The sequence below is a fragment of the Salvelinus alpinus genome, chromosome 8 (genome assembly GCF_045679555.1).
Source record: "Salvelinus alpinus chromosome 8, SLU_Salpinus.1, whole genome shotgun sequence".
NCBI lineage: Eukaryota > Metazoa > Chordata > Actinopteri > Salmoniformes > Salmonidae > Salvelinus > Salvelinus alpinus.
In genome coordinates, this window is record NC_092093.1 from 41,387,071 (window position 1) to 41,410,486 (window position 23,416).

At 43.6% G+C, this 23,416-nt stretch overlaps 1 protein-coding gene and 1 long non-coding RNA gene across 3 annotated transcripts; both read right to left on the reverse strand.

Moving 5' to 3' along the window:
* Positions 1-1,013: 1,013 nt before the first annotated feature.
* On the reverse strand, positions 1,014-22,754 carry LOC139583140 (uncharacterized). The gene is made up of 2 exons (XR_011676490.1): positions 22,464-22,754; positions 1,014-12,785 (listed from the first exon to the last, which is right to left on the reverse strand). It is a non-coding gene; the product is annotated as an uncharacterized lncRNA (long non-coding RNA).
* On the reverse strand, positions 15,076-20,194 carry LOC139583139 (putative nuclease HARBI1). 2 transcript variants are annotated; one of them, XM_071413923.1, is made up of 11 exons: positions 18,403-20,194; positions 18,039-18,109; positions 17,775-17,951; positions 17,623-17,684; positions 17,454-17,540; positions 17,083-17,366; positions 16,968-17,003; positions 16,315-16,869; positions 16,130-16,245; positions 15,922-16,033; positions 15,076-15,827 (listed from the first exon to the last, which is right to left on the reverse strand). In XM_071413923.1, exons 8-11 carry the CDS (start codon positions 16,784-16,786, stop codon positions 15,457-15,459), a joined length of 1,071 nt encoding a protein of 356 aa, XP_071270024.1. In that variant the 5' UTR covers positions 16,787-16,869; positions 16,968-17,003; positions 17,083-17,366; positions 17,454-17,540; positions 17,623-17,684; positions 17,775-17,951; positions 18,039-18,109; positions 18,403-20,194; the 3' UTR covers positions 15,076-15,456. The 2 variants fall into 2 exon arrangements, 1 of the variants encoding a protein (XP_071270024.1); XR_011676489.1 differs by lacking the exon at positions 16,130-16,245 and having other exon boundaries at positions 18,403-20,174.
* Positions 22,755-23,416: the final 662 nt, after the last annotated feature.

The following is a 23,416-nucleotide window of genomic DNA, read 5'->3' on the forward strand; positions in this document are numbered from 1 at the left end:
CGTCACATCCAACAGTAACAATGTTATCACTTTTTTGGACTCTCTATCACATTCAGCAATGTAATGCAGTTCATGCCGTGGCCGTGCAAGACTGACAGTAGGCAAGCAAGGCAAAGGGGCTGACGTTTTGTAATGCAAGTCAAGTAAATGTCTTGTATCTGCGAACACTCACACAGTAGCAGCTACTGCAGTTTTGTACTCCATCCTTACTTGAGAAACAAAATCTTTCACGTAGGTAATGCAGTGATAGGAATTGGAGATTTTTTGCGAAAGATAGGCCGTTGTCGCAAATAAGAATTTTTTCTTAACTGACTTTCCTAGTTAAATAAAAAATGTAATATATATATATATATATATATATATATATATATACACACACTACCATTCAAAAGTTTGGGGTCACTTAGAAATATTCTTGTTTTTGAAAGAAAAGCTCATCTTTTTGTCCACTAAAAGAAGGCCAGCATCCCGTAGTCGGCTCTTCACTGTTGACGTTGAGACTGGTGTTTCGCGGGTACTATTTAATGTAGCTGCCAGTTGAGGTCTTGTGAGGCGTCTGTTTCTCAAACTAGACACCCTATTGTACTTGTTCTCTTCCTCAGTTGTACACCGGGGCCTCCCACTCCTCTTTCTATTCTGGTTAGAGCCAGTTTGCGCTGTACTGTGACGGGAGTAGTACACAGTGTTGTACGAGATCTTCAGTTTCTTGGCAATTCCTCGCATGGAATAGCCTTCATTTCTCAGTACAAGAACAGACTGACGAGTTTCAGAAAAAAAGGTCTTTGTTTCTGGCCATTTTGAGCCTGTAATCGAACCCACAAATGCTGATGCTCCCATTTTATTGGTTGGGAGGTAATCTAATTCTGTCACTATCAATTGATTGAAGATTGATGATGTTTAAACCCAGACAGGGAAACACTTGTGACATTCTTTCATTGGGTAAAGCCACGGAAGAAGAGTAACCAGCTGTTAAATGTCACGCTGGTATAAAGGATGTGAGACAGACGCAGGAATTCACAAGGGTTTTTTAATACACCCAAAACAAACACGTATACAAAAACACTGAGCTATACCCAAACAAAAGAGCGAGGGTTAACCTTGTTGAACGCCACAAAACGATACCCGTGATAAACTAATGAAAAAAAAAAATTGTGTTTGACCAGATACAATGCTATTTTACAGTAAACAAATTGACAACAGACTTTCAGCACGCATATTGGGAAGGACGCACGGCACTTACACAAATTACTGATGATTGGCTGAGAGAAATTTATGCTAAAATTATTGTGGGGGCTGCCTTTGACATTATCGATCATAGCCTGCTGCTGGAATAACGTATGCGTTCTGGCTTTACACCACCTACACAGAGGGTGTTCTTTAAAACCTTTTCTCAATAGGGGGTGCTGTTTACACTTTGTAAAAATTTCGTTCCCAAATTAAACTGCCTCGTACTCAATTCTTGCTCGTACAATATGCATATTATTATTACTATTGGATAGAAAACACTCTCTAGTTTCTAAAACCGTTTGAATTATTTCTCTGAGTGAAACAGAACTCATTCTGCAGCACACTTCCTGTCAGGAAGTGAGATTTCTGAAATCGAGGTCTCTGTTCTAGGGCCAGTTTATAAATTCCAATGTAAGCTATGGGGCTACATGTACTGCATACGCCTTCCCCTAGATGTCAGTAAGCGGTGAGAACTTGAATGGAGTGGATTGCATCATCTGGGGCACTATAAATCCTCTTGGAACGGAAGGTCCGACCTTTTCAACGGGGGGCCTGACGCAGGAGGGACATCACCATGGCGTCCTGAAAAGCTTTCGTTTGAGAAGTTCTATATCTCCGGCTCTGATTTAATTAGATTTTTGTCTTAAAAACTTCATAAGGTAGTTAATTTAAACCGACTTATAGCAGTTTATACCAGTTTATTGCGATTTTCTGGAATTTATTTGTCACGCGCTATCGCGTGTTGGACACCTCTCCGGCACATGGCTAGCGTTAGCTGCTAATTCTACAGGACAAGAGGACATCTTTCAACCAAAAGACGATTGTTCTGGACAAAGGACACCTTGCCCAAGATTCTGATGGAAGCTCATCAAGTCTTTATGCTGTTAATTCGTATTTATGTTGAAAAAAGTTACACAATAATTCCGCCATTCATTTCGGCACGGTCTCGCTGTAACGCACGCTGTATGCCGTAGTAACGTTAATTTAAAAAATCTAACACAGCGGTTGCATTAAGAACTAATGTATCTTTCATTTGCTGTCCAACCTGTATTTTTTAGTCAAGTTTACGATTAGTTATCGATTAGATTAGGTGCCTCTCCAAGATGGCGCAGGACAGATTGCTTGAAGTTTGGCTACAATTCACATTGTATAACCACGATTTGTGCCGCTAAATATGCACATTTTTGAACAAACCCTATATGCATTGTGTAATATGATGTTACAGGACTGTCATCTGATGAAGTATATGAAGGTTAGTCAAAAATTATATATCTTTTGCTGGTTTGTTAGGATCGCTAACCTTTGCTGCTGGTAAATGGCTTGTGTTTCTGGCTATTGTGGTAAGCTAATATAATGCTATATTGTGTTTTCGCTGTAAAACACTTAAAAAATCTGAAATATTGGCTGGATTCACAAGATGTTGGTCTTTCATTTGCTGTATGCTGTGTATTTTTCAGAAATGTTTTATGATGAGTATTTAGGTATTTGACGTTGGTCTCTGTAATTATTCTGGCTGCTTCGGCGCTATTTCAGATTGCAGCTGCAATGTAGAACTGTGATTTATACCTGAAATATGCACATTTTTCTAACAAAACATATGCTATACAATAAATATGTTATCAGACTGTCATCTGATGAATTTGTTTCTTGGTTAGTGACTATTTATATCTTTATTTGGTCGAATTTGTGATAGCTACCTATGCAGTAAAAAAATGGTGGGAAAAAAAGTTGTCTTTTGCTATCGTGGTTAGCTAATAGAAATACATATTGTGTCTTCCCTGTAAAACATTTTAAAAATCAGAAATGATGGCTGGATTCACAAGATGTGTATCTTTCATCTGGTGTCTTGGACTTGTGATTTCATGATTTAGATGCTAGTATTTACTTGTGGCGCTATGCTAGGCTATGCTAGTCAGCTTTTTTACTGATGAGGATGCTCCCGGATCCGGGATTGTGTGCAACTAGAAGTTAATGGAAGGCTCTCAAACATAATCCATGTAGAAGCAGGAATTCCCCAGGGTAGCTGTTTAGGCCCCTTGCTTTTCTCAATCTTTACTAACGACATGCCACTGGTTTTGAGTAAGGCCATTGTGTCTATGTGTGTGGATGACTCAACACTATACACATCAGCTACTACAGATACTGAAATGACTGCAACACTTAATGTCTTTTTTGAGTTTCTTCAGGTAATGATTTGCAGGGTAATACTTATGGATCATTCTGAAAGAGACCTCTTTGACCTTGTTAACAAGCAAGTATTTGTGTGGTAATATCCATACTTTTTCCCCAACATATATTAGTGACCAATGTATTCCAGTAACTTGTGACATAAGGAATGGATACAATCTCCCTTTGAAATAAAGCACGTATAGATCAAGGAGAAACATATTTTCCCTATTGGAGAGTCAACTGGATTAAGCGAGGCTAGGTCAAGAAGGTCTGGCTACACCTCTAAATAACATGAGAGTTCCAGATGGAATAGCATCAAAGACTATGGCGAACTCTCTAGGTGTTACAGGGATATTGTAACGAGATAAAATAAATTTGTGACTTGTGTCCAAAATCTGGCACAGATTGTCAACATTGTTCTCTTATCCTTATCCGTATTTTTTTTAAACTGCACTGTCGGTTAAGGGCTTGTAAGTAAGCATTTCACTGTAAGGTCTACTGTAAGTGAAACTGTAATACCTGTTGTATTCGGCACATGTGACTAATACAATTTGATTTGATTCAACCACACTGCAGAACTGGGCATCGAATCACATTTTGGGTACTTAACAGGCACTAGTTCTGATTTACAAGCCGCATCACTCAAAGACTTCTGAAAAGACCTATAGGAAATGTCTCTCTTGCTCTGTTTTCAGATCAGAGTCATGCAATGTCATGGTAACTATACTGAAAAAAATATTAACGCAACATGTAAAGTGTTGGTCCCATGTTTCAAGAGCTGAAATAAAAGCACAGAAATGTTCCATACGCACAAAAAAGCAGATTTCTCTCAAGTTTTGTGCACAAATTTCTTTCCATCCCTGTTAGTGAGTATTTCTCCATTGCCAAGATAAACCATCCATCTAACAGGTGTGGCATATCAATAAACTGATTAAACAGCATGATCATTGCACATGTGCACCTTGTGCAGGGGACAATAAAAGGCCACTCTAAAATGTGAAGTTTTGTAACACAACACAATGCCACAAAAAAAATTATGTTTTGAGGTATTGTGCAAATGGCATGCAGGAATGTCCACCAGAGCTGTTGCTAGAGAATATAATATAAAATTCTCCACCATAAGCCGCTTCCAACGTCGTTTTAGAGAATTTGGCAGTACGTGCAACCTTCCTCACAACCGCAGACCACGTGTCACAACACCAGCGCAGGACCTCCACATCCAGCTTCTTTACCTGCAGGATGGTCTGAAACCAGCCATCCGGACAGCTGCTGAAACTGTGGGTTTGCACAACCAAAGAATTTCTGAACAAACTGCCAGAAGCAGTCTCAAGGAAGCTCATCTGCGTGCTTGTTTTCCTCACCAGGGTCTTGACCTGACTGCAGTTCGGTGGGCAAATGCTCACCTTCGATGGCTGCTGGCACGCTGGAGAAGTTTGCTATTCATGGATAAATCTCAGTTTCAACTATACTGGCAGATGGCAGACAGCATGTATTGTATTGTGTGAGTGAGTGGTTTGATGATGTCAACATTGTGAACAGAGTACCCCATGGTAGCAGTGGGGTTATGGTATGGGCAGGCATAAGCTACAGAGCACAAACACAATTGCATTCTATTGATGGCAATTTGAATGCACAGAGATATCGTGATGAGGTCCTAAGGCCCATTGTCGTGCCATTCATCCGCCGCCATCACCTCATGTTTCAGCATGATAATGCACGGCCCCATGTCACAAAGATCTGTACACAATTCCCGGAGCTGAAAATGTCCCAGTTCTTTAACGGCCAATCACCAGACATGTCACCGATTATAATGTTTGGGATGCTCTGGTTCGACGTATACGACAGCGTGTTCCAGTTCCTAAAATCCAGCAACATCACACAGCCATTGAAGAGGAGTAGTACAACATTACACAGGCCACAATCAACAGCCTGATCAACACTTTTTTTTACCCCTTTTTCGTGATATCCAATTCGTATTTACAGTCTTGTCCCATTACTGCAACTCCCCTATGGACTCGGGAGAGGCGAAGTTCGAGAGCCATGCGTCCTCTGAAACACAAACCTGCCAAGCCGCACTGTTTCTTGACACACTGCTCGCTTAATCCGGAATGTGTCAGAGTAAACACCGTCCAGCTGGCGAATGAGGTCAGCTTGCAGGCACGCTGCCTGCCACAAGGAGTCGCTATAGCGCAATGGGACAAGGAAAATAAACCGTCCCCTAACGGGAACGATGCTGGGCCAATTGTGCGCTACCTCATCGGTCTCCCGGTCACGGCCCGGCTGTGACACTCAATCAATCAATCAATTTTATTTTATATAGCCCTTCGTACATCAGCTAATATCTCGAAGTGCTGTACAGACACCCAGCCTAAAACCCCAAACAGCTAGTAATGCAGGTGTAGAAGCACGGTGGCTAGGAAAAACTCCCTAGAAAGGCCAAAACCTAGGAAGAAACCTAGAGAGGAACCAGGCTATGAGGGGTGGCCAGTCCTCTTCTGGCTGTGCCGGGTGGAGATTATAACAGAACTATGCCAAGATGTTCAAAAATGTTCATAAGTGACAAGCATGGTCAAATAATAATCATGAATAATTTTCAGTTGGCTTTTCATAGCCGATCATCAAGAGTTGAAAAACAACAGGTCTGGGACAGGTGGCGGTTCCATAACCGCAGGCAGAACAGCTGAAACTGGAATAGCAGCAAGGCCAGGCGGACTGGGGACAGCAAGGAGTCACCACGGGCGGCAGTCCCGACGCATGGTCCTAGGGCCCAGGTCCTCCGAGAGAAAGAAAGAGAGAAGGAGAAAATTAGAGAGAGCCAAGATTTTCAAAATTTCCATAAATGACAAGCATGGTCAAATAATAATCAGGAATAAATCTCAGTTGGCTTTTCATAGCCGATCATTAAGAGTTGAAAACAGCAGGTCTGGGACAGGTAGGGGTTCCATGACCGCAGGCAGAACAGTTGAAACTGGAATAGCAGCAAGGCCAGGCGGACTGGGGACAGCAAGGAGTCACCACGGCCGGTAGTCCCGACGTATGGTCCTAGGGCTCAGGTCCTCCGAGAGAAAGAAAGAGAGAAGGAGAAAATTAGAGAGAGCCAAGATTTTCAAAATGTTCATAAATGACAAGCATGGTCAAATAATAATCAGGAATAAATCTCAGTTGGCTTTTCATAGCCGATCATTAAGAGTTGAAAACAGCAGGTCTGGGACAGGTAGGGGTTCCGTAACCACAGGCAGAACAGTTGAAACTGGAATAGCAGCAAGGCCAGGCGGACTGGGGACAGCAAGGTGTCATCATGCCCGGTAGTCCTGATGTATGGTCCTAGGGCTCAGGTTCTCAGAGAGAAAGAGAGAACGAGAGAATTAGAGAGAGCATACTTAAATTCACACAGGACACTGGATAAGACAGGAGAAGTACTCCAGGTAACCAACTGACCCTAGCCCCCCGACACAAACTACTGCAGCATAAATACTGGAGGCTGAGACAGGAGCGGTCAGGAGACACTGTGGCCCCATCCGAAGAAACCCCCGGACAGGGCCAAATAGGAAGGATATAACCCCACCCACTTTGCCAAAGCACAGCCCCCGCACCACTAGAGGGAAATCCTCAACCACCAACTTACAATCCTGAGACAAGGCCGAGTATAGCCCACAAAGGTCTCCACCACAGCACAAACCAAGGGGGGGCGCCAACCCAGACAGGAAGATCACGTCAGTAACTCAACCCACTCAAGTGACGCACCCCTCCTAGGGACGGCATGAAAGAGCACCAGCAAGCCAGTGACTCAGCCCCTGTAACAGGGTTAGAGGCAGAGAATCCCAGTGGAGAGAGGGGAACCGGCCTGGCAGAGACAGCAAGGGCGGTTCGTTGCTCCAGAGCCTTTCCGTTCACCTTCACACTCCTGGGCCAGGCTACACTCAATCATATGACCTACTGAAGAGATAAGTCTTCAGTAAAGACTTAAAGGTTGAGACCGAGTCTGCGTCTCTCACATGGGTAGGCAGACTGTTCCATAAAAATGGAGATCTATAGGAGAAAGCCCTGCCTCCCGCTGTTTGCTTAGAAATTCTAGGGACAATTAGGAGGCCTGCGTCTTGTGACCGTAGCGTACGTATTGGTATGTACGGCAGGACCAACTCGGAAAGATAGGTAGGAGCAAGCCCATGTAACGCTTTATAGGTTAACAGTAAAACCTTGAAATCAGCCCTTGCCTTAACAGGAAGCCAGTGTAGGGAAGCTAGCACTGGAGTAATATGATCAAATTTCTTGGTTCTAGTCAGGATTCTAGCAGCCGTATTTAGCACTAACTGAAGTTTATTTAGTGCTTTATCCGGGTAGCCGGAAAGTAGAGCATTGCAGTAGTCTAACCTAGAAGTAACAAATGCATGGATTAATTTTTCTGCATCATTTTTGGACAGAAAATTTCTGATTTTTGCAATGTTACGTAGATGGAAAAAAGCTGTCCTTGAAACAGTCTTGATATGTTCGTCAAAAGAGAGATCAGGGTCAAGAGTAACGCCGAGGTCCTTCACAGTTTTATTTGAGACGACTTTACAACCATCAAGATGAATTGTCAGATTTAACAGAAGATCTCTTTGTTTCTTGGGACCTAGAACAAGCATCTCTGTTTTGTCCGAGTTTAAAAGTAGAAAGTTTTCAGCCATCCACTTCCTTATGTCTGAAACACAGGCTTCTAGCGAGGGCAATTTTGGGGCTTCACCATGTTTCATTGAAATGTACAGCTGTGTGTCATCCGCATAGCAGTGAAAGTTAACATTATGTTTTCGAATAACATCCCCAAGAGGTAAAATATATAGTGAAAACAATAGTGGTCCTAAAACGGAACCTTGAGGAACACCGAAATGTACAGTTGATTTGTCAGAGGACAGACCATTCACAGAGACAAACTGATATCTTTCCGACAGGTAAGATCTAAACCAGGCCAGAACTTGTCCGTGTAGACCAATTTGGGTTTCCAGTCTCTCCAAAAGAATGTGGTGATCGATGGTGTCAAAGGCAGCACTAAGGTCTAGTAGCACGAGGACAGATGCAGAGCCTCGGTCTGACGCCATTAAAAGGTCATTTACCACCTTCACAAGTGCAGTCTCAGTGCTATGATGGGGTCTAAAACCAGACTGAAGCATTTCGTATACATTATTTGTCTTCAGAAAGGCAGTGAGTTGCTGCGCAACAGCTTTTTCTAAAATCTTTGAGAGGAATGGAAGATTCGATATAGGCCGATAGTTTTTTATATTTTCCGGGTCAAGGTTTGGCTTTTTCAAGAGAGGCTTTATCACTGCCACTTTTAGTGAGTTTGGTACACATCCGGTGGATAGAGAGCTGTTTATTATGTTCAACATAGGAGGGCCAAGCACAGGAAGCAGCTCCTTCAGCAGTTTAGTAGGAATAGGATCCAGTATGCAGCTTGAAGGTTTAGAGGCCATGATTATTTTCATCATTGTGTCAAGAGATATAGTACTAAAACACTTAAGTGTCTCTCCCGATCCCAGGCCCTCGCAGAGCTGTGCAGATCCAGGACAGCTAAGCCCTGGAGGAATACGCAGATTCAAAGAGGAGTCCGTAATTTGCTTTCTAATGGTCATGATCTTTTCCTCAAAGAAGTTCATGAATTTATTACTGCTGAAGTGAAAGCCATCCTCTCTTGGGGAATGCTGCTTTTTAGTTAGTTTCGCAACAGTATCAAAAAGAAATTTTGGATTGTTCTTATTTTCCTCGATTAAGTTGGAAAAGTAGGATGAGCGAGCAGCAGTGAGGGCTCTTCGGTACTGCACGGTACTGTCTTTCCAAGCTAGTCGGAAGACTTCCAGTTTGGTGTGGCGCCATTTCCGTTCCAATTTCCTGGAAGCTTGCTTCAAAGCTCGGGTATTTTCTGTATACCAGGGAGCTAGTTTCTTATGACAAATGTTTTTCGTTTTTAGGGGTGCAACTGCATCTAGGGTATTGCGCAAGGTTAAATTGAGTTCCTCAGTTAGGTGGTTAACTGATTTTTGTCCTCTGACGTCCTTGGGTAGGCAGAAGGAGTCTGGAAGGGCATCAAGGAATTTTTGTGTTGTCTGAGAATTTATAGCACGACTTTTGATGCTCCTTGGTTGGGGTCTGAGCAGATTATTTGTTGCGATTGCAAACGTAATAAAATGGTGGTCCGATAGTCCAGGATTATGTGGAAAAACATTAAGATCTACAACATTTATTCCATGGGACAAAACTAGGTCCAGAGTATGACTGTGGCAGTGAGTAGGTCCAGAGACATGTTGGACAAAACCCACTGAGTCGATAATGGCTCCGAAAGACTTTTGGAGTGGGTCTGTGGACTTCTCCATGTGAATATTAAAATCACCAAAAATTAGAATATGATCTGCTATGACTACAAGGTCTGATAGGAATTCAGGAAACTCAGAGAGGAACGCTGTATATGGCCCAGGAGGCCTGTAAACAGTAGCTATAAAAAGTGATTGAGTAGGCTGCATAGATTTCATGACTAGAAGCTCAAAAGATGAAAACGCCATATTTTTTTTTTGTAAATTGAAATTTGCTATCGTAAATGTTAGCAACACCTCCGCCTTTGCGGGATGCACGGGGGATATGGTCACTAGTGTAACCAGGAGGTGAGGCCTCATTTAACACAGTAAATTCATCAGGCTTAAGCCATGTTTCAGTCAGGCCAATCACATCAAGATTATGATCAGTGATTAGTTCATTGACTATGACTGCCTTTGAAGTGAGGGATCTAACATTAAGTAACCCTATTTTGAGATGTGAGGTATCACGATCTCTTTCAATGATGGCAGGAATGGAGGAGGTCTTTATCCTAATAAGATTGCTAAGGCGAACACCGCCATGTTTAGTTTTGCCCAACCTAGGTCGAGGCACAGACACAGTCTCAATGGGTATGGCTGAGCTGACTACACTGACTGTGCTATTGGCAGACTCCACTAAGCTGGCAGGTTGGCTAACAGCCTGCTGCCTGGCCTGCACCCTATTTCATTGTGGGGCTAGAGGAGTTAGAGCCCTGTCTATGTTGGTAGATAAGATGAGAGCACCCCTCCAGCTAGGATGGAGTCCGTCACTCCTCAGCAGGTCAGGCTTGGTCCTGTTTGTGGGTGAGTCCCAGAAAGAGGGCCAATTATCTACAAATTCTATCTTTTGGGAGGGGCAGAAAACAGTTTTCAACCAGCGATTGAGTGCTGAGACTCTGCTGTAGAGCTCGTCACTCCCCCTAACTGGGAGGGGGCCAGAGACAATTACTCGATGCCGACACATCTTTCTAGCTGATTTACACGCTGAAGCTATGTTGCACTTGGTGACCTCTGACTGTTTCATCCTAACATCGTTGGTGCCGACGTGGATAACAATATCTCTATACTCTCTACACTCGCCAGATTTAGCTTTAGCCAGCACCATCTTTAGATTAGCCTTAACGTCGGTAGCCCTGCCCCCTGGTAAACAGTGTATGATCGCTGGGTGATTCGCTTTAAGTCTAATACTGCGGGTAATGGAGTCGCCAATGACTAGGGTTTTCAATTTGTCAGAGCTAATGGTGGGAGCCTTCGGCGTCTCAGACCCCGTAACGGGAGGAGTAGAGACAAGAGAAGACTCAGACTCAGACTCCGACTCGCTACATAATGGGGAGAACCGGTTGAAAGTTTCTGTCGGCTGAATGAGCGACACCGGTTGAGCATTCCAACAGCATTTCCCTCCAGAAGCCATGAGAAAGTTGTCCGGCTGCGGGGACTGTGCGGGGGGATTTATACTAACGTTACTATCTGTACTTACTGGTGGCACAGACGCTGTTTCTTCCTTTCCTACACTGAAATTACCCTTGCCTAACGATTGCGTCTGAAGCTGGGCTTGTAGCACAGCTATTCTCGCCGTAAGGCGATCGTTCTCCTGTATATTATGAGTACAGCGACTGCAATTAGAAGACATCATGTTAATGTTACTACTTAGCTTCGGCTGTTGAAGGTGTTGACGAACCATGTCCAGATAAAGCGTCCGGAGTGAAAAAGTTGAATGAGGGAAAAAAGTTGCGAGGGAAAAAAACTCTCTCTCGCTCTTCCTCTGTGTCTGTAAATATCTCCCTCTCTGTGTCTGTCTGGTTGGTCTCTGGGGAGGAGGCTTTCAAGTTTGTACGTCTGGACGGCTCTATAAGAAAGAAGAGAAAGGTACCCCAGAATGACACGGCATGGGATCGAACACGGGTCTGTTGTGATGCCTCAAGCACTGTGATTCAGTGCCTTAAACTGCTGCGCCACTCGGGAGGCCTGATCAACTAACTATGTGAAGGAGATGTGTCACGCTGCATGAGGCAAATGGCTGTCACACCAGAGACTGACTGGTTTTCTGATCCACACCCCTACTTTTTTTTCACTGTATCTGTGACCAACAGATGCAAATCTGTCTTCCCAGTCATGTGAAATACATCGATTAAGGCCTAATTAATTTAAATGAACTGATTCCTTACATGAACTGTAACTCAGTAAAATCTTTGACATTTTGGCCTTCATATTTTTGTTCAGTATATAAGAGACAGTGCCATTCTGTATGGATTGCAAATGTTTCTGCACAATTGACTGCAACTGAGTTTATAACCGCAAATCTGTTTTGAGCCCAAATCATTCCTGACAACCTTCTTCTATTGCTGACATTGGGAATGGACATAAAAGTTTGCTCTAACCCAAAGGAAACTCAGTGGCCAAAATGACTTCTCACTACTGAGATAGAAGGCTGTAAAACATTTAGATTTTGCTCAGGTAAGCTGGTTTTTAAGACTAGCACCGATCAGAAAAAAAATGATACTCCCTTGGAATCAGTCAGATCCAGGCACTTCCTGGTGAGAGTGACAAAGGTCGTCCTCAGTTCCAACTATTCCTCCTCCCATTGGAAATGGAGATGGAGAAAGTTTGTCCAAAGTTCCTTTTAATTGCACTTTGATTGAAGCCAGGCTTTCTCCACGGTACAAGTAGCACGCACCATCCTCTTCATATGGTTACCTCTGTAACCTACACCGGTTTACTTTCACGTTCGTCCTCTTTCCCATCTGCCTTTTTTCCTCCTTTGACTCTTATCAGTCTCGCAGGCTTTGAAATAAGAGACCTTTGTTTGTTTTGGGAAAACTGATTGGTTTGACTCCATTGCCCTTTCACGTCAACTGTCACTCTCTTTCTCTCACTTGCTCTCGCTTTCTCACACCGCCACACCTCCTTTCTGTTGCCCCCTTTGCGCGACGGCGGTCGCCGACACCACAATGTCGAAGCAGGTCTCCACCATGACGTGCGACTTACATAGGTTGACACAGTACTCCAGCTCACCCGTGGCCTGCTCCAAAGCCTCCAGGTACTCCATGTCCAAATCTTGGTCCACCTCAACTATGGAGGGAAGGAGAGAGGGAGAAAGAGAGCGAAAGATGGAAGATTAGCATTAGCGATGAGAAGTACAGTAGCTACCTCCATTAGATGCACATGAAAAGTACAGCTTCAAACAACATATATAAAAGATGTAGCCACTCTTGACCTTTAAATGACCATACATAATTCCATGGAATTTCCACTTCTGTGGTAAAAAGCTTATAGCATGTCTTAGTGCCCTGTTATTAAGTGGTAACAATCGGCACTATACATCAGAGTTGGGGTCAATTCGATTTGAAGCCAGTCAATTCAGGAAGTCAACAAAAATTCCAATGTATTAATTGAAAAAGGGACATCTATTTTCAATGACTTATCAATAAACTAAAAAGTGACTGCCTTCAATTTGATTTGACCCCAACTCTGCTGCATTTGAAATAGGGTGGCTCATTATGTGATACAGGACTTCTACACATTTCTGAAACGATGTGACTTCACCGTGACCGCTCCTCCATTGTCACACCTTTACAGCCTTAAAAAGTCATACAGGGACATGAAGATTGATTATGACATGTCTTTGACAGGGCTGGATACGCCAGGATGTCTGATGCGGGCTGCTCATAACACATGACCCTCAGAATCACAACAGGAAAGGATGAAATGCTGATTTATATAGCCTGACTTCTCCCATCATGGGTTCGGACCAACCTGCGGTGCCCTAACCAATGGGAAACATCTCAGGGAAATAGGGATCGGAGATGTGGCAGAGGGAAAAAAATGCCTTTTTTGATTTCAAGACGCACACAGGCACCACCCCGAAGCCACCTGCAAACATGAGAACACACACACACACACACGGACAGGATTTTTGCAAAGACAAGGATTTGAAAAGGTTTTTTCTCTTCCTCTATATCGCTAGTAAGTTCATGAGGTGGGCTAATTTTGAATTCAGTGACCTTTGTGCGATTCTTTGGGGTTCCTCATTCCCTCTACTCAAATGAAAATGGAACTTCAGAAAACAGTCAGGTTAAAAAAAAGTGACATAAATGAGATTCCTGATTCGCTTTGGCTGTTTACTTTTGTAATCTTCTTGGGTGAAACACTAACAATATGATTCACCATTGTAAGGTTCTGCTTCTCTTTTCTTAGTCAACCTTGTGTTATTTTTCTTGGTGTTCTTGAACGTAGCCCTGTTTCTTTGTGTCCTGGAACGTAGCCCTGTTTCTTTGTGTTCTGGAACGTAGCCCTGTTTCTTTGTGTTCTGGAACGTAGCCCTGTTTCTTTGTGTTCTGGAACGTAGCCCTGTCTTTCATTTTTGTTCATGGATTTCACCTGTGTTGGTTTCTCACCTGGTCTCATCAGCTCCCTATTTAGTTCAGTTCTTTCTTTTTGAATGGTTGTAAGGTATTGTTTGTTTTTGACTACCTACCTGTGTTTGACCATGATTCCTGCCTTCTGCGAAGGCTTAATAAATATCTGTGTGTGAATCTACACTTTTTTCACCCTGAGATTTCATTACAATCATTATATTCCCCAAATAATGTTTTCTTTAGATTGCAAAAACCTGGGGCCTGTTGCACAAAACTAGGATAAGGGATTAAGCCAGGATATCTTGGTGATCCTGGCTCAATTGATCCGTAATCCGGTTGCACTAAAGATGGATAGGGGGCAGGAGGATATGTTATGGTATAAATTACCATGGAGATTTATTCTGTGGAGCTAGCCTGCTCCAGACCAGGCTAAATTCCAGGATCTATTTAATCTCATCCCTAATGTCAGTCAGCAGTCACCACAAATGGAAACCAATAGTTATTTCACTGCTCACTATACATTGTTATCACATATAACTAGACCCACTGTTATTATTTAAACGTTTGTGATCATTAATTTCAATGATTTTGGATAAAAAAAGATTTTTAGATGATGTTGCTATCATTAGATAATTTACAGTTTCCCATAGACTATAAGGCTATATATAAAATGATAGAATATTAGGGCCACAGAGGGGAAAAAAACACAAGTCATAATATTGTAACCAGTTGTTTTAAAGGAGGACAGTTGTTAAAATGACAGATGTGGGGCATTTCGTGAAATTGTACTTCAGTATGGTTTCATAAACAAAGACATGCTGATGTGCCAGAATATTAAGTATCACATTGTCATAAGTATCAAAACTGTAAAAACAATATGTAGCTTTTCTGCAGAAAGAACCAGCCTCATAAATGTATGACTTTATCCTTTTTCTTCAGTGTGGCCCTAGTACTCTGTCATATAAACAAATACACATTCCATATGAATATAAAAACACAATGTGTAACATTATGTTCCTTTATTGAATAAGGACAAAACAAAGCAGGTAAACCATCAGCTCCTTTCGAAACTGAAGTCACAGTGACTCTACAAGATGGAAAGCACAGAATCCAAGCATATTATACAAAATGATACATACACATTCAAAGGTCTGTATATAACACACCCTGCATGTCTGCACACTAAAATAAATGCAGGACAAATCCATACACATCAACTGAACAGACAAATGAATGGATGCAGTAGCCTCCCTGCAGCCTTGTATTACACACAGTATACCGCACAAACATCATAAGAGGCCAAATTCGTCAAAAAACGAACCCAAAAAAACCCAAATTCCTCTGCCACCGCAGGACATATTTAACCAAAATTGAAAGCACACATACTAACTAAAATAATTCAACACATATTGGTCCCTCAGCAGCCGACCACTGTCGTCATCAGGGAAGATTGCCGGATTGTCCCAGTCCATGGCTGGTGGCACTCTGGGGGCCCTCTCCTTCCTCAGGCAGGCCACATTGTGGAGGACAGCACAAGCCACAGTAATATCACATGCCCTAACAGGGCTGACCCTTAATTTGTGAAGGCAGTGAAAGCGTGGCTTCAGGAGGCCAAAGGTCATTTCAACTCTGGCCCTGGTCCTGGCATGGGCATGGTTGTAGGCCTGCTGTGCTTCCTGGGGGTCTGTGAAAGGTGTCAGGAGAAAAGGCTGGCAGCCATACCCCCTGTCTCCCAGCAACACACCAGAGAATTCACCTGTCAACACAAAATCTCATCATTACTACCTCATAAACACAGTGATATTCTTGACACAGCCATGATGGTTATAAATAGGGGTTGTGTGGCTTACCTTGTGATAGGCACTGATAGATTTCAGAGGCCCGAAAGATTCTGGAGTCATGGACTGAGCCAGGCCATTTTGCCACAACATTGCTGATCACACAGTCAGCATTGCAGACCATCTGAAATCATAAGATGAGGAATATTACACCAATCAATGCACATCACTGGCAATGCAGAGTGTTCGTCAATGGACAATATCAAAAAGTTATGTTCACCTGAACATTAATGCTGTGAAAGGATTTCCTATTCACAAAATCGGCCTCGTGGGCACCTGAGGGGGCTTTTATCCTTATGTGTGTGCAGTCCACTGCACCAATGACATTGGGGAAACCTGTCACACAAAGTAATGACTATCCTACTATGTGTTAACAGTTGTCCTGTAATTTGTAGATCCTCTTACCTGCAATCCTATAGAACTCCTCTTTGATGTCACAGAGTCTTCTGTGGCCAGGGAAGGAGATGAAGACATCTGCTAATGCTTTGATAGCCAGACACACACTCCTTATTGTGCGGCAAATTGTGGCCTTGTTCAGCTGTTCTGCATCCCCCACTGAGTACAGGAAGGCTCCACTAGCAAAAAAGCGCAAGGCCACACAAACCATTTGCTCCACACTCAGTGCATGGCTCCGTGCAGTGCGGTGCTTAATCCTGGGACCCAGTAGTCTGCATAGATACCTGATGCCATCTGCAGAAAACCTGTATCTTTCATATAGATGGTCATCAGGGAAGGCCAGTGGGTCCAACCGGTCCCTGAAGACCCTTTCTCGCCTGAAGGCTCTCCTCAGCACAAGTGCTTCTTCATCCACCACATCTCGCACGAATGGGCATGCCATTGTCAGAGCAGAAAGGAACACACAATTTTGGGCCTTCATATAGGCTAGTGGCCACACCTGGTGCTGGGGGGGTGGGCAAAAGAGGGCGATGCCTTATAACGATGACTTGGTTGTACTGATTGCTGGGAAAATAAAAAAAACCTTAGAAAGATGCCACCGTCCTGTGTGCTCACAATAAGAGCTCATATGTCATGGCTCACTTGACTTTACGAGAATATACCTAATTTTTATTTTGAGCTGTGTCATCTTCTTGGAGCTGGGGGAGGAAAGAAAAATAATGATTAATACATTTGTGTTACAGTTAGCATACAGTGTACATTGAAGGCATATCTCACCTCCCTCTCAAGTTTTTTTATTTCAAGGTCCAGTTTCCTAATTGTCCTCTTTTTTATTTCGGACTCCAGTGCAAGATTTTCCATCTTTTTCTTCTTGTACTGAATGTCTATGTCTGCCAGTTCTATTTGGCGCCGGAGGTGGTTGCCATACAACTTTCTGATAGCTTGTGAGCTCTGTGAACACAATACAATTAGCGCAGCTGGAATTTGGCAGGATGTGGTGTCCTTTTATTAATACGCACTATGTTGCCAGGCTGATTTTCCCACTGTATAGCATCTGGGTCCTGTAAAAGAAATTAGATTTTTTGATTTTGATGAGGACTCCTCACCATTGTAGAGTAAATAGTACTTTCACAGTCTTAACATGATACCTCATGCCTTCTGGAATCCAGAGAGATGGTCTCCTCCTCATCATCGTCTCCATCATGTGCTGTTGCTGCTGCACTGGGGCCTTCACCCTATCACATTTAATCGGATTCATATTGAAGCTAGTAGACAAGACATGCCAGGCCTACAGTATGCCTTTGATGGAGTACTCACTGGATCAGCATCGTCTGGTGCTTGTGCTGGTGGCTCTAACAGGAACACAGTGCTGCCAGACACTGCAAGGCAATAGGTAAACCAAAGTCAGACAGTCCAAATTGATTCAATATGAATGTGGTTGTATCCCATGTAGAGATGGAAGGACATACCTTGAATGAAGCGGGTGGCATCTTGGGAGGAACCTATGCTCGTCTCTTTCCCCCCAGGGATCCCCTCTAAGACGGGCCTGCCTTTATTTAGCTCCAAGGCCATGTCCTCTGCTGGGGTAAGGTCAGCCTTTGGTGACCCACCACCCGTGCCTTGTCTGTGGGTATTCTTTTTCACTGCTAAAACAGTACAGACAATGTGTGAGCAGGCACCTTCTGGGTACAATATATGCTTGTGCTTTGTTAAATATTAGTCAGGGACCATACCATTCTGCAGAATGTTCTTGTATTTGATTTTGACCTGCTGCCATGTCCGTTTTGGCCCGTTCATGTTTAATCTACACACACACACACACACACACACACACATTTAATGGAGTCACACTGCAAAAAATTACTTGGTATTTTTGTCTTGTTTTCAGTAAAAATATCAAAAAATTTATCATAGCTTTATACAGTGTGATGGAGTTACTTTACACAATTTCACTCATATCTGCAGTGCATTTCAATTAAAAATTTAACCGTTTCATAATTACAGTACAACTGCATTTTTGGAGATGTGAATTAAATATTTGAATTGTAATTGTGATGTTTCAGCGGAGCGGTGAGTGTGTAATTGTGCACTACTTACGCATTCAGGCGGTCTGCAATACTTTGCCACGCTTTTTCTCTTTGCTTTATCACTGTGGCGGTGTTGCCTTTCTTCTTAATTATATCTTTTACCTCCTCGTATGCCTCCACGAGGATTTGTGCTTCCGACGGGGAAAAGTACGCGGCTCTAGTTGCCATTGTAAATCAGTTAATCTGTGATCTGTGGCGGGGTCTATTTGAGTGAGCCGTGAGCGCGCACCTATCCAGGATTGGTTTCACCTGGCTTAATGAATCCGTGTCTGCTCATCCTGGCTTGGTCTTTGTGCAACCAATTAAGCCTGGACGCACATGTTTTGGCTTCATTGAGCTCAGCTGAGTCATTTATCCCGGATGTCTTAATTCTACTTTTGTGCAACAGGCCCCTGGAGGCGTTTGGTTTGTTGTGAAACTTCCAGAAATAGATTATAATGGATAGAGCTCAGCTACAAAGGCATGGATCTTCTTTAGAAAACCTTCGGGTGACCTGCATGTCAATTCAACATCTTTTCCATTGAAATGACAGTGTGTGCCCAGTGGGTCTTTGTTCCGCCATTTTGTCTATTTGGGGTTGGAGACCGGATCCACTTGCTTGCCTTTTGTGTGTGTGAGAAAGAAGTGCCTTCCTAAAAGGTTTTTCAACATTGACCTGGGCTAAAACTAGCAGTAACCACTTTAAAAGTTTACGACACTCTAAAATGGACCTGAAGAGAATAAAACCTCATTAAAAATGCAACGATATGGTCCGACGCCACTTCCTTTGTAAATGTTTGTGTTTATGAGCCACACATTTTTGGGCCACACACATTTGCTTGACACCTGCACAATACATTTGTCTATGTTTCATGGAGTGGAATGGTTCTGCCATAGGGCACAGCACACATTGCCGTAAGTATGGCAGATGTCATAAACTCAGCAAAAATAGAAACGTTCCTTTTTCAGGACACTGTCTTTCAAAGATAATTCGTAAAAATCCAAATAACTTCACAGCTCTTCATTGTAAAGGATTTAAACACCGTTTCCCATGCTTGTTCAATAAACAATTACTGACCATGCACCTGTGGAACGGTCGTTAAGACACTAACAGCTTACAGATGGTAGGCAATTAAGGTCACAGTTATGAAAACTTAGGACACTAAAGAGGCCTTTCTACTGACTCTGAAAAACACAAAATGAAAGATGCCCAGGGTCCCTGCTCATCTGCATGAACGTGCCTTAGGCATGCTGCAAGGAGGCATGAGGACTGCAGATGTGGCCAGGGCAATAAATTGCGATGTCCACTCTGTGAGATGCATAAGACAGCATTACAGGGAGGCAGGACGGACAGCTGATCGTCCTCGCAGTGGCAGACCATGTGTAACAACATCTGCACAGGATCGGTACATCCGAACATCACACTTGCGGGACAGGTACAGGATGGCAACAACTGCCCGAGTGACACCAGGAAAGCACAATCCCTCCATCAGTGCTCAGATTGTCCGCAATAGGCTGAGAGAGGCTGGACTGAGGGCTTGCAGGCCTGTTGTAATGCATGTCCTCACCAGACATCACCGGCAGAAATGTCGCCTATGGGCACAAACCCACCGTCGCTGGACCAGACAGGACTGGCAAAAAGTGCTCTTCTCTGACGAGTCGCGGTTTTGTCTCACCAGGGGTGTGTCACGTTCATCTTCCTCCTCGTCTGAGGAGGACAAGTTTGAAGAATTGGAGGACCAATATGCAGCGTGGTATGTGTTCATCTTGATATTTATTAACACAGAGAACACTTAACGAAACTATACAAAAATAACAAACGAACAACGAACGTGAAGCTATAATAATAAATGTGCTGACACAAGCAACTAACATAGACAATCACCCACAACCCACAATGACAAAACAGGCTACCTAAATATGGTTCCCAATCAGAGACAACAACTAACACCTTCCTCTGATTGAGAACCATATCAGGCCAAACACAGAAACAGACAAACTAGACATACAACATAGAATGCCCACTCAGATCACACCCTGACCAAACAAAACATAGAAACATACAAAGCAAACTATGGTCAGGGCGTGACAGGGTGATGGTCGGATTCGCATTTTTCGACGAAGGAATGAGCATTGCACCGAGGCCTGTACTCTGGAGCGGGATTGAGGTGGAGGGTCCGTCATCGTCTGGGGCGGTGTGTCACAGCATCATCGGACTGAGCTTGTTGTCATTGCAGGCAATCTCAACGCTGTGCGTTACAGGGAAGACATCCTCCTCCCTCATGTGGTACCCTTCCTGCAGGCTCATCCTGACATGACCCTCCAGCATGACAATGCCACCAGCTATTCTGCTCGTTCTGTGCATGAATTCCTGCAAGACAGGACTTTTAGTGTTCTGCCATGGCCAGCGAAAAGCCCGGATCTCAATCCCATTGAGCATGTCTGGGACCTGTTGGATCGGAGGGCCATTTTCCCCAGAAATGTCCTGGAACTTGCAGGTGCCTTGGTGGAAGAGTGGGGTAACATCTCACAGCAATAACTGGCAAATCTGGTGCAGTCCATGAGGAGATGCTCTGAAGTACCCAATGCAGCTAGTGGCCACACCAGATACTGACTGTTACTTTTGATTTTCCCCCCCCTTGTTCGGAGACACATTCAATTTCTGTTATCAAATCAAATCAAATCAAATTTTATTAGTCACATACACATGGTTAGCAGATGTTAATGCGAGTGTAGCGAAATGCTTGTGCTTCTAGTTCCGACAATGCAGTAATAACCAACAAGTAATCTAACCTAACAATTCCACAACTACTACCTTATACACACACACAAGTGTAAAGGGATAAAGAATATGTACATAAAGATATATGAATGAGTGGTGGTACAGAACGGCATGGCAAGATGCAGTAGATGGTATAGAGTACGGTATATACATATGAGATGAGTACTGTAGGGTATGTAAACATAAAGTGGCATAGTTTAAAGTGGCACATGTATTACATAAAGATGGCAAGATGCAGTAGATGATATAGAGTACAGTATATACATATGAGATGGGTAATGTAGGGTATGTAAACATTATATTAAGTGGCATTGTTTAAAGTGGCTAGTGGTACATTTTTACATAATTTCCATCAATTCCCATTTTTAAAGTGGCTGGAGTTGAGTCAGTATGTTGGCAGCGGCCGCTAAATGTTAGTGGTGGCTGTTTAACAGTCTGATGGCCTTGAGATAGAAGCTGTTTTTCAGTCTCTCGGTCCCTGCTTTGATGCACCTGTACTGACCTCGCCTTCTGGATGATAGCGGGGTGAACAGGCAGTGGCTTGGGTGGTTGTTGTCCTTGATGATCTTTATGGCCTTCCTGTGACATCGGGTGGTGTAGGTGTCCTGGAGGGCAGGTAGTTTGCCCCCGGTGGTGCGTTCTGCAGACCTCACTACCCTCTGGAGAGCCTTACGGTTGTGGGCGGAGCAGTTGCCGTACCAGGCGGTGATACAGCCCGACAGGATGCTCTCGATTGTGCATCTGTAGAAGTTTGTGAGTGCTTTTGGTGACAAGCCGAATTTCTTCAGCCTCCTGAGGTTGAAGTTAGTCACATGACTGTGGAACTTGTTCAGTTTATGTCTCAGTTGTTGAATCTTGTTATGTTCATACAAATATTTACACATGTTAAGTTTGCTGAAAATAAACGCAGTTGACAGTGAGAGGACGTTTCTTTTTTTGCTGAGTTTATAAAGGTGCTTAGGATATCAGCAGTTCCTATGCTGTAGGAGGTGTTTGTTTACAATATGGTTTAAGATCTGTATTTTGTTTGTGACTAATTTTTAACAGAGGCCAGGGAATGCAGTGCCACTGTAGCTGATGTAGAATGGCTAACTAGTTACACATTTGTTGTCCACTTACAATAGCCTTCACAGAGGCTAAATGTAGGAAAGTAATTTGTTAAACATCAGCTAACAACAGATAGATTGCTTGACTGCAGCACTTATAGTTACGCAAACGTCCATCTTTAGCACAACCCCGTTCCTAAACAAGGAGGTACACTTTCAGCACACTTTAAACAGCACGCCAGATTTCTATGGTAGGCTACTCACACTCTCCATGCCACTTCCAGCATCAGTCTGCTCTTGGCGTCCTCCAGTTCCCCCCTCAGACTCTAGTGCTTGGTCCTCAGCTCCCTGATCTGCTGCTGCCTCTTTTCTAGCGTCCTCCGCCTGATGTTGAAATACAGCCGGCCCCCGGGAAAGCAAACGGTAAAGATGGATGGAGTGAGTGCAGCGAAAAGACGAGTGGAGGAAATGCACTGAGTGTGCTCACTTTGGAGAAACCCAGGCTTGGATTTAGGGAGGTAAGCAGAGCGAGAGAGAGTGCCAGACGGAGGGATATCTTTAGAGTTGTGTGTGCTGTGTAGAGGCTCACACACGGGAATGGGAGGTTATATTCTAAATTGAATCAAGAGCGGATAACCTTTGGGGAAATATTAAATCAAATCTATTTATAAAGCCCTTTAGCTGATATCTCAAAGTGCTGTACAGAAACCCAGCCTAAAACCCCAAACAGCAAGCAATGCAGGTGTAGAAGCACGGTGGCTAGGAAAAACTCCCTAGAAAGGCCAAAACCTAGGAAGAAACCTAGAGAGGAACCAGGCTATGAGGGGTGGCCAGTCCTCTTCTGGCTGTGCCGGGTGGAGATTATAACAGAACATGGCCAAGATGTTCAAATGTTCATAAATGACCAGCATGGTCAAATAATAATAATCACAGTAGTTGTTGAGGGTGCAGCAAGTCAGCACCTCAGGAGTAAATGTCAGTTGGCTTTTCATAGCCGATCATTGAGAGTATCTCTACCGCTCCTGCTGTCTCTAGAGAGTTGAAAACAGCAGGTCTGGGACAGGTAGCACGTCCGGTGAACAGGTCAGGGTTCCATAGCCGCAGGCAGAACAGTTGAAACTGGAGCAGCAGCACCGCCAGGTGGACTGGGGACAGCAAGGAGTCATCATGCCAGGTGAGGCATGGTCCTAGGGCTCAGGTCCTCCGAGAGAGAGAAA

Bases quoted from the DNA above. Each gene is read 5' to 3' on its own strand.
- LOC139583139 (XM_071413923.1), bottom strand. From the start codon at position 16,786: ATGAAGGCCCAAAATTGTGTGTTCCTTTCTGCTCTGACAATGGCATGC. The intron at 16,034-16,129 runs GTGAACATAACT...TTATGATTTCAG, and splicing joins TTCACAGCATTAATGTTCAG to ATGGTCTGCAATGCTGACTG. The intron at 15,828-15,921 runs GTAAGCCACACA...TTGTGTTGACAG, and splicing joins CTATCAGTGCCTATCACAAG to GTGAATTCTCTGGTGTGTTG.